We start from the raw sequence: 17,040 nt of genomic DNA on the forward strand, positions 1-17,040 counted from the left end.
TTCAGCATCAACTCCTGATTCTGAGCGAGGGTCAGTGCATTGTGCCCGTGCATAAGTCTGAGGCTCAAAATTCCTCACTGGATACCTAATGGTAGTGTCTAAACCTTGAATCAACTGCTTGAGCTTATTTTCTTTCGATATGCCCAACTGTTGGGCCATTGTAATGACCTTGTTGGAATAGCTCAAAACAAGGGAACCACCCTCAGTGAGTTTGTAAAACTCATCCTCAAGTTTGGTCATGTACTGTGGTGAAAGAAAATGGGCTTTGAGGTCAGCCACGAAGGTGTTCCAATGAAAACAGAATTGGCCTGTGATAAGGTCTGTGTGAAGTTGTGACCAATGCTGCCACCAAGTAACAGCTTCCCCAATGAGTTGGGTACTACTACATGGACTTTGTCTTGTGGATCTATAATTTTAGCTAAAGGAAAATGTGCTTCAAATTGATGAATAAATTGACTAACTGCGGCATGATCACATTTACCATCATATTTACTAAATTTGGAGAGGTTCGTATGACAGTGGTAGTAGGGTGATGGAGGACGAGGAATTCGGAGCCTGTTGAGGGAGAGCCGCCAGAATATGTGCCATCATTTGCTGATGCCGGATTTGCACAACCTCCCAGTCGAGTCTTTACTCGAACTCTCAATCGGCCTTCTCTCTGCGGCGTTGGTCTTCCTCATATTTGCGTGTAGCTTCCTTATCCCTTTGTTCCTCCGCACGTCTCAATTCTTTCTCTTCTTCTACTTTTCTTTTTTCTTCTTCATCTTTTCTTCTTTGTTCCTCCATATGGAGAAGGACCTATGCCAGATCTGAGATGCCTTCTTTGGGCTTCTCTTTTTCGGCGCAAGCTGCATCTTCAGAGAATTTATTTGCTCCATTATTATTCTCAGGAGCTCTACTGTGCTTGGCGGAAGCGTTTTTCTATTTGGAAGCTTTGTGCCTCCATCTCTTCTTGTTGGCTTTCTTCTTGATGTGATGTCTCTCCCAACATGGTGGAGGCCTGGGTGTTTTTTCCAGACTACAGTTTTACCATCCACCTGATGCTCTCACTTCTTTAGGTAGCCGAGTTGGGTTACCAGCCTAATGCTCTGATACCAATGTTTAACCCCCCCCCCCCCCCCCCCTCTCTCTGCAAGCACGAGCATTTGCTTATAACATTCTTTGGAGAATGTTGTACAATGCTTGAGAAACAAGCAATGTGAATGCCCAACGCAAGGACGAGGAAGATCGTACGTCGGCTGAGTATTCACCTAGTCCGAGGCTCTGCTGAAGACTCTTTTGGCCACTGATGCAAGTCCAGATAGCTATAGGACTACACATATGTTGGCTGAATGTGAAGAGGAGCTTCCAGAATAGCCTAGAGTTGATTTGAAATACTGAACTGATCTTGTATGCTGCTGCATACCTGAATGAATGGTGTGGGAATGAGGCGCCTGAATATATATGGCCTCAGGTTGCAGTCGGCTGCCTTAGAGAGCTGTCGGCCTCCAGAATATCTCCCACGACTGCCTTAAATGCACAGTCCGCCTGCTGAATCACTGTCGGCTGCTATTATTCCCCAGCCGGCTGCTGTAATTGCCCACCACTGGTATACATGCCCAGTCGGCTGCTTGTAGGGCTGGTCGCGTGCGGGCCGACTGGAGGCCCGGCCGACTCAGTCACCTAAGCCACCAAGGGCTAGCCGACTGTATGGCCTTGTATGGCTAGGGGTTTGCTACCCCTTGCAAGGCTAGCCCATGTTGGGCTGCCTTGGGGGCTGGCCTTAGGGCTGGCCCCTTCTATGCAATGGTCCTAAACATGCCTACTCATGTAGCTATGTCAGAATATGCAGCGGAAATGATAACCAAACTTGGGTAGACAAGAGCAAGTAGAATGCAGAAAATATACAGCACAAGAAACACAGAGAGAGAGGTGTGTAAACTCTTCTCTATACACAAGATCCCGCAAAAAAATGAATGAGGAAGTGGTGGGGGCATGGGGCCTATTTATATGCCCCATGTGAGCAGTCGGCCAGCACTCGTGGCCCTCCACGACGGCATGAGCAGTCGGCCAGCAAAAAAGAAGTCCACGACTGCATACATCCAGTCGGCCAGCAATACAGAAGTCCACAACTGATGTCTGGGCAGTCGGCCAGCCACAAGACTGCAGATGGGACAGTCGGCCAGCCACTAGGTGCTCCTGCCAACCTCTGGCATCCCTCCACACCACTGGAAAAAATGGGAAAAATAGGGAAAAAATACGGGGAGTGAGGAAAAATGATAAAACACCTTATACAGGGCGGGCACACCCACAACAGAGGCCCTGGTGTATAAATATAGACAGAAGATGACTTCTAACACCCCCTCTCAGCTCCTGGCTGTGAAACCAACCCAAGGGAGCTGGAGTGCCGCCTAAGCGTAGCCTGAGGTAGAGACTTTGTGAAGAGGTCCGCCGCATTGTCCTCCGTCGAACAATAAAGTAGCAAGATGTCACCAGCCAAGATCTTCTCACATACAAAGTGATACTGTATCTCTATATGCTTGGTCCGGGGATGGAAGACCGGGTTCCGAGCAATAGCTATACAACTCTGGTTATCGCATTGGATGACTGTGGGCTCCCTTTGTGGAAACCCAATCTCGCCTAGCAGCCTCCGCAGCCATACAACCTCTCAAGCAGCACCACAAGCAGCCCGGTACTCTGCCTCTGTCGAAGAAAGGGCAATAGTTGGCTGCCTCTTGCTGCTCCAAGAAACTGCTCCTGAGCCGAGGGTGAAACTATATCCTGAAGTAGATCTCCTCGTGTCTGGATCTCCTCCCCAATCTAAGTCACTCCAACCTTGGAGCCTGACTCCATCCCCTCCTGTGTAAAAGAGTCCCAGATCCTTCGTACTCTGCAGATACCGCAAGATCCGCAATCCTGCGTCCCAATGAGTCTTCAATGGCGTCTGCATAAAAGAGCTCAACAGCCCCACGGAGAAGCTCAAGTCCAATCTGGTGTTCAACAACCAGATCAATGAACCAACCAACTTCCGGTACTGCGAGGCATCAACTGGCTCACAAGGATCAGTAACGGTTAACTTTGTGTTCGGGTCCATCGGCGAAGTAATAGGCTTGCAGTTCTCCATCCCAAAGGCCTCAAGCAACTCATGAACATACCGCTGCTGAGACACGAAAAAACCCCTCTGGGTCTGCCAGATCTCCAATCCCAAAAAGAAGTGGAGTAAGCCTAAGTCGGTCATCTCAAACTCCTTTGACAGGGCAGCCTTCGTCACTCTAATGTGCTCCACATGACCGCCGGTGAGAATGAGATCATCCACATAAAGGATGATAAGCGTGACCATGCCGCGTTCCCGAAAGAGATACAAGTTCGGATCTGCAACCGATCTCTGAAATCCAGTCCGAATAAAGAAGGAATCAATCTTCTGATTCCAAGCCCTGGGAGCCTGCTTAAGACCATACAAGGCCTTACGTAACCTGTAAACCATCCCTTCAGATCCTGGAACAATAAAGCCTGGAGGCTGCTCAACATACACCTCCTCCTGCAGGTCGCCATTAAGGAACGCAGATTTTACATCCATTTGATACACGGGCCACCTCTGAGAAGAAGCAAGGGCAAGAACGGTCCGAATCGTGGACATCCGTGCTGTCGGTGCAAAGGTATCCTCGTAGTCGATGCCTGGCCACCGCTGAGCATAACCTTTAGCCACAAGTCTGGCTTTGTGTTTGTCCACCGACCCATCAGACGCATATTTGGTCTTAAAGACCCATTTGACACCAATGACTGACCACTTCGACGGCCTCAGTACCAACTCCCAAGTGTTGTTCTTCTCGATGGCATGAAGTTCCACCTGCATGGCTTTCCTCCAAGTATCCTGTGAAAGGGCTTCCTTTACGGAAGTGGGCTCTTTGTCCCGCATGATACAAGACATCAAAGCATAGTTCACCTGAAGAAGCTCCGCTGTGTTGCTTTTATCTCGGACTCTATGTGATCTTCGAGAGCCGTCCTCTGCGGTCCACTCGAAGGGTAGCTCCGTGACACCTGACTCCCGAAGGGTGTCTAACAACCACCTAGGTACTCGAACACATCCTGGAGCCTCCTGTGATCACGGGGGCTCAATTCCAGCTGCGGGCTCAACCTCCTGTACTGACTGAGGTTGATCAACTAGAATGATGGTCTGGGAATCATCATCAGACTCCTCTGGATCTCCAAGAAGTGGCGGCTCCTCGACAGTGGATACTGGAACATGCTCGTCAAAGACCACATCCCGGCTGACAACAATCTCGTTCCTGTCTGGATCATACAACCTGTATCCCTTGGAAAGAGAATTATACCACACAAATACAAGCTTGCGGGACTTGGAGTCAAGCTTCCCCCTGTGCTTCTTCGGAATATGTACATACGCATCACTCCCAAAGACACGGAAGTGCGAGACATCAGGTTTTCTGCCAAAGTATGCCTCAAATGGAGTCATATGGGGTGCTGAAGTCGTCGGAGATCGGTTGAGGGTATGGACAGCCGTTGCCACAACCTCTCCCCAAAGTGGACGAGGAAGATCACGATGCTCCAGCATGGTCCTCGCCATCTCCACCACAGTCCTGTTCTTGCGTTCGACAACTCCATTCTCCGAAGGCGATCCAGTATTGGCTAGTTCCCTTTTGATGCCATGATCTGCACAAAATCTGAGAAATACAATCGAGGAGAACCTGAAATCCAGACTCTTTCTCCACCATCACGTGCCAATCCTTGAACCGAGCAAAAGCTTGGTCCTTCTGGGAAAGAAAGTAGACCCACGTGAATCTGGTACAATCATCAACAAGCAGCATAAAGTAGAGAGATCCAAAGATGGTGTCTGCTGAGGTCCACACAAGTCAGTGTGAATCAACTCCAATGGTTTCAAAGCCCGCCTGGAAGCCTGCTTCGGAAAGGATTCCCTGTGCTGCTTACCACGTATGCAAGAGCTGCAACGCCCTTGCCTACTACCAACCTCTGGCAAGCCAACCACCATCTGGTCCCGGAAAGCTCGCCTCAATGCATCCACATTTAAGTGGCCAAAACAAAAGTGCCACAAATCTCCGACTTGAGAACCTGTCAATGAGGAGAGTGCAGAGAGCTTGTAGATACCATTCTCCACACCGCCTTCCCAAACAACCTGGCCAGTCTCACGGTCCCTTAGAGCAACTGAATGCTCCTCAAATTCCACCCGAAAGCCAGTCTTGCATACTTCATGCACTGAGAGAAGATGAAAGCCCAGAGCAGGGACATAAAGAACACGAGAAGCATGCTTGCCCCCCTTGCCGTCGGGAATAATCTCCATCCGGCTCTCACTATGTATCGGAATAGTGGAGTTGTCGCCAATAAAGATGCGACCTGACTGCCGTTTCAGATCCAGAAAGAAGTCACGAGATGGAGTCATGTGCCTGGAAGCACCACTGTCAAGAATCCATTCCCGGGTATCCTTCGCGGTGAAGCCAACTGCCTCCTTGCTCGAAGATGATGAAGCGTAGGAGTCCACCATCTCTAAGTCACAATGCCGGAATCTTTGCAGCTGAGGCTGAGGAATCAGCACTCTTCCCTGTCCGCTTAGGGCACTTTCTCCAATAGTGGCCTTTCTCACCACAATCATTATAGGATCTTTCGGCCTTCAGCTTCTCTCGTTCTGAATCAGACTTCTTCTCAAAAGACTTCTCCGATGAAGCCTTTCCTTTGCCCTTGTTGTTATTCCGGCCTTTCGACCGTTGGCCAGTTAAGGCCTCCGAACCTCCGCTGTGATGTGGGTTCATGAAACGTTCCTCCTGGCCAAGACCATTGGCACAAGCTCCTCCCAGGTAATGGTGCTGAGCCTGCCACTCGTAATCAACGAAGAATAGAAAGCAGAATACTGTGCAGGCAAGTGGGACAGCAAAGTGATGGCCATGTCTTCAGATGATATCTCTTTCCCAGCTTGTAGGACTTCCTGCTGAAGGGCCTGCAGCTTGTTAATGTGTTCCCGCATTGTCGAGGACTTTGCAGGGTTCATAACCCGCATCTGCACTTCCAAGGAGATCCGTTTCATGGGTGATACCCTGTTATACAAAGAAGCCAAGTGCTCCCATATGCCTCTCGCCAGCGTCATGTGCTTTACATGATTGATCACTTGTGGTGTACAGTTGAGGAAAATAAATGACCGGACCCTGGCGTTGACACGATCCCACATGTGTGCCTGTGCCTCTCGATCCTTCCTAGTCGACAGTAACTCCCCTTCCCCTGCTTCCGGCCATGGAACCCCGATGATGATAAAATCAGCAAGGTCATATGACTCCAGCACAGACTCCATCATGACCTTCCAGATGCCGTAATTGGACCCGTCCAACTGACGATCCACTGGGAACGTGGGGAGAGTCAGAATCTTCACGTGCTTCTCAGCCATCTCTAGTAAATCTGCCATCGCAGGGAGTAACCTGAAAGGGTGGGTGGGTGGGAAAAAAAATCTGTAAAACCTGCAAGTGGCTGTCCAACACCTTAGCCCACCTTCCTCTTGCACCTTCTCTTCCCGTACAGTCCAAAACAGTCCACCAATCAGCAACCTAACGATCCCCCTCTTGCTCAGAAAAACTCCCAAGATCTATCACGAGCCTAGGGCTCTGATACCATGTCAGAACATGCAGCGGAAACGATAACTAAACTTGGGTAGACAAGAGCAAGTAGAATGCAGAAAATAGACAGCACAAGAAACACAGAGAGATAGGTGTGTAAACTCTTCTCTATACACAAGATCCCGCAAAAGACTGAATGAGGAAGTGGTGGGGACATGGGGCCTATTTATATGCCCCATGTGAGCAGTCGGCCAGCACTGGTGGCCCTCCACGACTGCTCATGGCTAGCAAAAAAGAAGTCCACGACTGCATACATCCAGTCGGCCAGCAATACAGAAGTCCACGACTAATGTCTGGGCAGTCGGCCAGCCACAAGACTGCAGATGGGACAGTCGGCCAGCCACTAGGTGCTCCTGCCAACCTCTGGCATCCCTCCACACCACTGGAAAAAATGAAAAAAATAGGAAAAAAATACGGGGAGTGAGGAAAAATGATAAAACACCTTATACAGGGCAGGCACACCCACAACAGAGGCCCTAGTGTATAAATATAGACAGGAGATGACTTCTAACAGCTATGGCTATGGCAGACACCTACATGCTCTTGTATGATGATTTCTCCAAGTGGGTTAAGAGGACTGACAATTGACTAACCTCTAAGGCACAAAGACTGACCTACGTAGCTCGTGCCTGGCTCTCCCTAGACTGAGGACTCACAATGGGGTCACAGCATACAACAAATATTCCTAAAAAAAGTCACTTCTGTACAAATGTTGCACTGATAATCATGCCAGTGTGTCACTGTGTACCCCAGTGCAAGGTGCACATGACAGGCAGCTTGCTCCTAAGAGAGACGTCATCATGCCAATGATGACCTAGCTAACCAAATGCTGGATCACTAACTCCTTGGTCAGCTTGCCCATGATACAGATCATCATGCTTGTCCCATATCTTGACGTCCACTCCCCCTCTCTCTCTTTGCATCCTGCACAATCTCCCATTCTATATCATGGTCCAATAAAACCTTTCTAGTCTATACCTGATCGCAAGTGATGACCTGTCTAGCTCATGCCAGATCTCTAACTCCTTGGACAGCTTGCCCATGAGGCTTATTAAAGTGATGATCAATGACCTTAATCTTACAATCCTTGCTGACATTGTTAAATATCATGCAGAATAAGAAAACGTAGCATGGTTAACCACCAACCATTATATATGTATCATTGACCCCGGGCATCCCCTTACCCGCCACAACCCCACACTCATGCTCCATGTGTCACCAGCCTGGACATTTCCCAGTCTGAAAGGGGTCTGGTGGAATCCAGGATGTTTAAATATTTGGAAAGTACAAGCTTTGGGAATGGGGGATTATCCTAGAATACAAAGGACCACACTCCTAAAATTTAGGAGAGTTGCTATTTTTGGCCTGACTCCGATGGAAATTCTGTTCGCGTCATTACATCTGGAATTGAGCAGATACCAAGAGTTGGCAAAGTGCCTATGACAGAATGTCTACTAGTTGGGATATTTTTAGAGCTAAAGATTATGGGAGAACCCATCTCTTAGATTGGGACATGTGGCAAGAAAGTGGATCAAAGTGAGACAAGTGGCCTGACACTTGTTAGAAAATGGATCAAAGTGAGACAAGTGGCCTCAAACTTGTCACTTCAGCTATTGTGTGGCTCTCCACTTGTCATCGTAACCTTCTCTTGCCATTTTAGCTCATGGGAGGCCCAAATCTATAAATTGGAGCCCTCTCTCTTCATTAAGGGAGGCTCTCTTGCTGCACACTAGCCTCTACCACCGTTGAAGGCTTCTCTAATGATGGCTACTCTCTTTCTTTCTCTCTTGAAGGCTGCCCATGAAGAATACCGGCTGTTGGGGACTGTTTTGGAGGCTTCCATCGCGAAGAAATACTGAAGGCAAGGGTATTCAATCATTTATTATGATTTCTAGCCATTGTATGTGTTGTACCAGCATTTGTACTTGCTATACCTGCTGTATCAGCCACCGTACCGGCTGTACCAGCCACCGTACTTGCTGTACCAGCTTCTGTACTTACTGTACCTGCTGTACCAGCCACCGTACCGGCTGTACCAGCCACTGTACCTGCTGTACCAGCCACTGGACTTGCTGTACCAGCTTCTGTACTTGCTGTACCTGCTGTACCAACCACTGTACTTGCTGTACCAGCCACTGTACCTACTGTACCGGCTGAATGGAGAGTTGTACTTGCTGTACCCTCTCTATTGCATGAAGACCCGTGGTTTTTGGGGAAGAATCAGTACCCACACGGAGGTATATGGATTATATTGTTGGCTCAGCATTTCTACAGCCTATGTTCCGGCTTGGTTGCCTCGTGTTGGGCTGTGTTATGGCATTTGTATATGGATAATCCGGCATCTCCCGCGGGGAGAGTAAGGCCCTCAAAGCTTGTACATGATATTATTCTCCTTGGGTAATAAAATACTCCAAGGGGGGGGGTCGGCCCATTCCGGCCTCTATGCGGTGTCACACGTGCAAGCTCCATTATCAGCATTTGTGGATGTTTTGTCCAGCTTTATGTTTTATGCAAAGTGATGATGGATATGTGTTAAGGCTGTGGCCATGTTTAAATGTTTTAATATGCATTGATGGTATCAACAAGTGTGTCAAAGGCCCTAGTCCCCCGGCACCGCTGCTACGAGTTACACCATGTGTCCCCGCTGGTACCCCCATGCTTCACATCATTGGGTCTTTTGGCCTACAACCGAAGTTAACCCTTCACACTCAATCTCATAAGCACATTCGTATGGATGCTGCTGTTGGAAATTATTTCATCCCCAGATGGGACTTTCCCATGCACATTCATGCCTTTATCTGGCTCCATATGAAGCCCTGCGTATGCATCTAGGCACTACATATTTTTTGCCTATTTTTAGGCCTCATTTTAGCATTTTTATGCATTGTCGGCCAGTCCTCTGATTTTCTACTGGCCGACCAGTCTCCCACATATATAAAGGTGGCTAGGCTTAGCCTCATTCTTATCTCTCTTTTCAGCTTCTGCAATGATAGGAAGCACCTGCGGGGCCTCTCTCGTGCTGCTCCACGTCATGTACTACCTTTTCTGGTGATATTCAGAAGTGATCCTCTTTTCTCCGTTATGCTTGTTAGGGTCGTAACATTCTCTCTCCCTTTTTGGAACCACCTTCCTCGATGACAAACGCTCAAGGACCAATGTTGTAACATGCAATTGGTATGATCGTGTATCGCACAAGAAGACCACCTTGATACCTTTATGCTAGTGAGCATGAAGCAGTCCACTTGGAAGAGAGAGAGTGTAGAGATGACACTAGATTGGGTCCCCAACTGCCCACTTAAGGGCTCCCTCCCGCAGAAAACTTACTGAATATGATTGACGGAGGATTGCCAAACGCAAGGACGATGTAGACCAAACGTCTCTTGAACCATCAAACAGGTCGATGACAACTGTGAAGCCTTATGCATACCCAGACCTGCCGAGGGAGATGCAAATACTAAAGGCTGAATGCTGAAGATAGCTTCGAGCTGCCTTGGGACTGTAGCATGAGTGCTTGGCTAGGTTTGTGATGACTTTAGTTACTAGACATGGTTTCTAGGACGACTAAGTGCTAACGAAACATCCATAGCTTTAAGTGTGGGTTGATGTATAAATATATGCTCATTTTTCTTAAGCCCCAACACACATAAGAAGATATAATATAAATGTTTGCAAGCTAGGTATGATTTTCTAGTAGATTCTCTTTTCTGGAAACTTGGGTGCAACATGGTTCATTCTATATATGCACGTCATATACCACTCTCTCCTCGAAACCATCTATTGCCACCTGAAAAAAATGACATGTAAGAGGTCCACCATGGTTTCCCCCAATATTACAGCTTGCATATCTTTAACTCTCTTTATTCTCTTCTCAGCCTGAGACTTTGGAAATTGAAGGTCTCCACCATGAGCATCAGGTTGTTTCGGGATCAAGAAGAAGATGACTTATGCTTGGGACTGCGGGGCTTCTTATATATGTCTACATGCTGCTGGTTGGTCATATGGATTGCTGTTGGCCTGTAGAAAATGCTCATGACTGCAGCAAATGATTATTTTATGACATCGCTTCCACACGTGTGGTGCGCATGTTGTCCCGGCTGCTAGCCGACTTCATCTGAACATGGCCGACTGGCTGTCCAAGCCTTGTAGGGCTGCCGACTTTATATAAGCCTCTTGTAAGCCCCTAATTGGTGCGGCCCATGGTGGCTCGCAAGACAAAGCTCATAGGCTGGCCCAAGGGACGGCCTCGAGGGCATTTAATCCCTTTGCTAAACATGCTCCTAAATGCTTCTAAATGTTTGCTATGCTAAGGTGACCTATATGCACTGACTATTCTCCAGGTGGGTGAAGTGATGAGACTCTGACACCTAAGGCTTGGAAGGACCTATGTAGCTTGTCCTCACATGTCCCTAAACCAAGGCACACAATGGGGTCACGGCGCGTACGATAAATATGTTACTACTTCTGTACAAGTATGGCGCTGATGCTGAGCCAGTGTCACATCGCACCTGGGTGCATGTGACAAATGTCACACAAACAACAAGAAATCCCGAAGAATACATGCACTAAGGAGTGGAGGCATCACTTGTAGAAACTGAGTTTGAGGTATACACAGATCATGATACACTAAAGTACTTTTCCAACCATCCAGATTTAAGAGACCATCAGGCAAGATGGGCAGAGTTAAAGAAAATTTCACATGGAAATCTTGTATCAACGCATAGAAAGGAAAATGTTGTAGCCAATGCATCATCTCAAAGATAATGTATACCACATGATTTTCAATATAGTCAAGAATGAGATCATTCATAGAATACGTGAAGCTCAAAGGATAGCTCTATATGTTCAATCGTTATTGAATAAGGCTAGCCAAGTTGATGAGGAATCAGCCTCGTTTGATTTATCATCGCGTAAACGTAGATTTACTATTGAGAATGGAAATTTCAAGAGGAACGGCAAGCTATACGTTCCAGACTCAGATGATTTGAGGGCATTAAAGTGCATATGCATATGTGAAGTCTCTAATCAGCAGCCACAAAACCTATGCACTTTCCAAGGCTTTCAAGTTTCTCTTTGTTACTACTACAAATATGAGGGACGCCGTCACGAAATTGCAGGATAAAAAAGCACGGGATCATAGGAGACAACCTACAGTTGGGAAGCCCTTAAACCAGGGTTGCCTGCATTTTTAATATATTAAAAGTAGGCTACACTTTTAAGAAAGCAATATGTCAAAGTTGGTCTTCAAATACCAGGCTTGCAAAGTAATCAACAGAACCGATGTGATGATTTTTCCATACCTCCAGGGTAAAAACAGGCAGGCATTCTTCACCTAAATGAATGGAGGTGGTCATGTTCCGTCCCACATGAGGATTGCAATTGGTCAATCAGAGTACCACCACACAGCTTGCCATGTGAGATTAAGGCCAAGGAACTTCACCCATTCAAATGCTCTATCCATTAAGAGATCATAGGCAGGTTCTGTTGCCGTTTTTAGAAGAGTTTTGGGACTCAGTTTCCATTTAGAACATTGATCGTTGGTCTCTCGCCCTATTACTTTCCATGATGAGAGCGCACGAAATAGCGTACTCAGGTCCATAGAGACTCTTGAGCAATCACTGGCCTTCTTACCTCTTTCTACCGTGCTATGAAGGATTGTGGGAGAAGAGGGCTAAGGGAAGCCTCTAACAAGTTCTGAGATATCTTATGACACTACTGAGGGTGTGCCCCTTAAAGCACCACCTTCAACACAGCTCCACAAGGAGGATGTTACTATTAGACTGATAAAGCCAGCTCAGCACAAGATGACCTTAGGCATATAATAAGACAGGCAGCCAAATATCATGCAAGGTGTGACATGCATCATCCCCAAACACCAATGTTCAAAAGAAAGCATTAAAAGGCTTACTTTACCTTCAAGAAATGCTCTGAAGAAAGTCCCTCCACATCTTCCAACAAGAGGCCCTTGTTCTTTAACTCATTCGTGAAGTGTCCCAGCGCACATTCCGGCTTTTCGTTGAAAAAATGAGCAAGCTTACTCTCTCTCTCTTCATTATTTGGCTTGATGTACACAACAGCCACTTCAAAGACGGGGGAATCTGGTGCCTTGTCATTCAAGGCTTTGTCAAGATTTTCGCCCATGTTTGGCTTTCTCTGTTATTTCTGCAAAACAACATTGATTTTGTGGAGTAAAATTAAAACTACACTACAATTTTTCTACCTTAGTTCAACAGCGCAAAATCATAGATCTGTAGTATTTGCCAATCAACCAACAAAAAAAAAAAAAAAAAGGGATTCAAAAGACAGAAAAAAAAACAGTAAAAATCAAACCGCTCCTACCTTAAAAAAATATTTATTAACGATTCAGAAAGACAAATAGAAGATTTCCCGCCCCCCCCCCCGCCCCCAAAATAACAGAACTTTAAAAATCTTGAATTTTAATCCTTCCAGAATCTTGCGATTATCTTTTGGATTACTCTTGTTCAATGCAAGGTGAACCCAATTTGAGTTTTGCCTGCTTTTAGTACTTATATCAAATGCATTCTGCAGACTAAAATGGGCGCCCACAAGCACTACCGACAGGCAGAGACAAGAAAAAGATATAAACCATTAATCAAATCCTTTTTTGGTAAAGAGCCCATTAATCAATTATATCAACATACAAGCATCGCACACAGAAATTGTGTAATTACTGTAGTAGAGGAATATGATTTCAAGCTGCAAGAGTGGGCGCAAGAAATACTGACCTTGCTTTTGAGGGTTGTTGAGAGCAGAGACTTGATCGGAAGTGGGCATTGGTTTTGCTTGCGGTTTGCTAAGGGGCGAGCTCTATGTATGGCCTGGGCCACGTGTGAGAAAGACTGAAGGACAGGGAGGACAAGTCTCTAGAAATATGAACAAGTGGAGAGCTTGCAACAATGGCCCCCCCTTCGTTAGGCCCACCTTTTGATGGGTCCTATTCACTTCCTCCAACCTCCTCCTACTCATGATGGTATCAAGTGGCTTTCATACCTGCCCAGCTGCTCTCTCTCTCTCTTCGGTTGTCGCCTCTCCGGAAAAAGTCCACGACGTCCCTTTCCTTCCTTTTCCTTTTTTTCTTTTTCCGACTCGCCTCTGGCCCAAGATCCTCCCGTAGTTACCGTTTTTCATCTCGCGAAGTACCTTTCCTTCTTGTTACCCCTACCTATGATAATTGGCAAGCTATAGCATCAATTTAACGGAGGAGCCAACCTACTGGTAGAGTGAAAACACAACCCCCTTCCCCCCTTCCTTCTCACTCCCTAAGGGGTGCCCGATTAAAGAAATGAACCTCTCACTCATTAGTAGTGCATCTTGTTGGGATCCCCTTCACTTATTGCTAACTGGCAAGAAAGTGTCCCACCTTGTCACACACCACATCATCCTACATCAAACAATCAATGTTTTACGCTGCAAGCTTGCGATCCTTTTTGGAAAAGACAACGCAAGTTAGTAAAACAACAAGCATAAAATATCGCACAAAGTATGCGTGCTTTTATGTGCCACAATGTGCAATGATGTGTAGTTGAACCGGTACATTTCATAATTTTTGTATCCATGAAAAAGGAACTCACAAAACAAACTAATGTAATATACCATAAAACACCATGAAAAGGAAACTCAAAAAACAAACTAATATTTGTATCCATGAAAAGGAAACTTAAAAAACAAACTAATGTCCATGAAAAGGAAACTCAAAAAATAAACTAATATTTGTATCCATGCAAAGGAAACTCAAAAAACAAACTAATGTTATATACCATTACCATAAAACACCATGGAGAACAAAATTTACATCAAAGTTACTCCACTCTATCTATTTCAAGATAACTTGAATAAAATTTTCCTCTCACCATCCATCCACTATCTCGAGTAATTACTCCACCCTATTTATTTTATGATAACTTGAATAAAATTTTCTTCTCGCCATCCATCCACTATCTCAAGTAATTACGTAAAAATAAAAAAGTTTGAGTATGTGCACACATAACTCAACTTGGCTTGGTGTAAAAAAGTTTGAGTATGTGCACACATAACTCAACTTGGCTTGGTGATTTGCATTATTATCTATTATCATGTTGAGAACACCCAAATATATGCTTTCATGGCACAAAAGTAGATTCTAAAATACTAATAACAAAATCTACAAATGCATGTTTTAGCTCTAAGAAAACTTGAACCTTACAAGTCCACGTGACATTAAGTGATAACTTATAACAATGACTCCTCATCCTCATCAACCTTACACAAGGAAAGGTTTGACACTCCACCTACTCTATTCTCTCTTTTGCAACGCAAGAATTTATGCTTCTTCACTTCAATTTGTGATGAGATCTTAAAGTAGTTGTGCAGCAACACCAGTAACATCTCAACTTCTAGTCAAAGAAGATGCTGTCTTAGGATGCTCCGCACCATGTAATGCAAACCTAATTCTTATTTTTGGAGGCGTCTAAACTTGCCACTTTTTGAGAATAGTTAGAGCTCCTTATTGGAATATATTCTGGTCCACCCTCACTCTATTTTGTGATGGGTTAAATTTGCTCATGTTTTGTAAGGCCCCCATTATGAGGAGAAGCTATGGTTGAGCAACTAACACTTTTACAAGCTTCTTATATGGGTTAGCATGATGTAATACAATCAACAAATAAGGTCTCATGCTACATCTCATCAATTTTTTACTCTATCACGTGAAAAAACATTAGTTTTTCTCAATCAAAATTTAGCATGGAATTCACTAATTGGCATGTCCAATTAGAAGGTTATGATGCCTATTTTGTTTTATGATTACTTTAAAGAAATGATTTGGCAAGAAAAAGGAGTTAAGTTTTTCACGACATGAAAAACCTGACTAGCCTTTCACAAAACAATACGTTAGTCTATTCTTGATTTTTTAAGAGCATTTGTAGTTCTAAAGTGGTTTATGTGACTCAGTTCATAATTAAGAGAAGAAACATAAGGAGTGATGCATGTTAGTTTTGTTGAGAGATTAGGGTTTTTTGTTGTTTTTAGGGGTTTTCCATGTTATGATGTTTGGATCTCATGATATGCAACTACTCAGTCAAGAAGGAGCACATGAAGGAAAGAGACGGAAAATCAAAAAACAAGAGAAGGTAATGACCAAGCTCCAACCTCACATAAGTGTATGGTGCGCTATTGTGGCGATGGATGTTGGGTGTTGTAGATCCACACCTCAATGGTGATGATGATGAATCAACTATTCGAGAACTCATCTTTGGAAGCTCGAGTGCTTGTAGAAGCACTCGAGCTTCCAAGATGAGTAAGCTCCTACCTGGCGTAAGTGTTTGGTGCGCTCTTGGCGATGGATGTTGGGTGTTGTAGATCCACACCTTGATGGTGATAATGATGATGAATCAACTATTCGAGAACTCATCTTGGAAGGTCGGGTGCTTACAGAAGCATGTTAATGATTAATTGATTATGATTAGCACCTAATCAGAGACTTAAACCCATGCACAAACTGATTCTTCTTCATGTTCAATACGCAATAGAGAGAGATAACCTAATCTACTATGTATTACTATCATGAAATATTTACAATACTGAATAGAGATACTCACTGGTAGCATTTTTCCTAAGCTCTCAATGACATTGAGACTAATCAATGAATGAATATGACTAAAGCCTAGAGCTCTATTTATAGTGTATAATGTCTGTGAGTTGGGTACTAACTCTACCAACCCTAATAATAGTGTCCGACTAAGTGTTTCACATAATAACCCAATAACTCTGTTCACACAGGGTTGCTCATGGGCACCTAGAAAATATTACAAGGATATGGCATAATAGCCCTTACAAACACATGAATTCAACCACAACGTACTCAACCTTTGAGATGTCCAACGTACTCAACCTTTGAGATGTCCAAGGGATAGAAGCATCTCCATGTCGCACTCAAGAAAGTGTACGCTCAAGAGAGTGTACACATGACATAGGTCTTTAATTTAACTTTGAAAGCTAAAATTGCATCCTCTCATAGCTCCTAGTCAATAGCATGTCATCCATAGTGATGAAAGCCACAGATGAAAGCAAGGCAAAGAGAATGCACAGAAGCGATGGCAAAAGGATGAAACACAAAATAAGAAGTAGGGCAAAGAGAATGCAAAAGCGATAGCGAAAGGATGAAACACAATAGAAGAAGCAAAGGAATGAAAGAGATGAAGAATAAAATCACAAAATTTAGTAATGATAATTAAATAGGGCGGCCTACTTTCATGATGGTTGATGCTTTTTCGAAATCATTGACACGTGCATTGTGCTGTTAAATTTGATGATTATGAGATGCATTTAGCCCAAAAATATGCTAAAATCATGAATGCATGGAGACATGAAAATGCAAGAATGTTTTTTGTGGAGTGAAAAAATGAGTTTTTCATGGTGCAAAAAATTAAGGAAT

The 17,040-nt window shown here is 44.9% G+C and overlaps 1 protein-coding gene across 7 annotated transcripts in view; it reads right to left on the reverse strand.

Annotated features, from left to right (window-relative positions):
- Positions 1-13,570, reverse strand: part of LOC147617708 (anoctamin-like protein) — a 69,105-nt gene extending 55,535 nt beyond the window's left edge. The window contains exons 1-2 of one of the 7 annotated variants that reach the window (XM_086775951.1): positions 13,355-13,570; positions 12,522-12,770 (exon numbers count right to left, since the gene is read on the reverse strand). In XM_086775951.1, coding sequence (XP_086632077.1) covers positions 12,522-12,749 — 228 coding nt within the window. In that variant the 5' untranslated portion in view covers positions 12,750-12,770; positions 13,355-13,570. The other 6 variants (XM_086775955.1, XM_086775952.1, XM_086775953.1 and 3 more) reach the window with 6 other exon arrangements.
- Between the last annotated feature and the right edge of the window lie 3,470 nt (positions 13,571-17,040).

The sequence above is a fragment of the Cibotium barometz genome, chromosome 36 (genome assembly GCF_041138505.1).
Source record: "Cibotium barometz isolate CiBa-2024 chromosome 36, ASM4113850v1, whole genome shotgun sequence".
Taxonomy (NCBI): domain Eukaryota; kingdom Viridiplantae; phylum Streptophyta; class Polypodiopsida; order Cyatheales; family Cibotiaceae; genus Cibotium; species Cibotium barometz.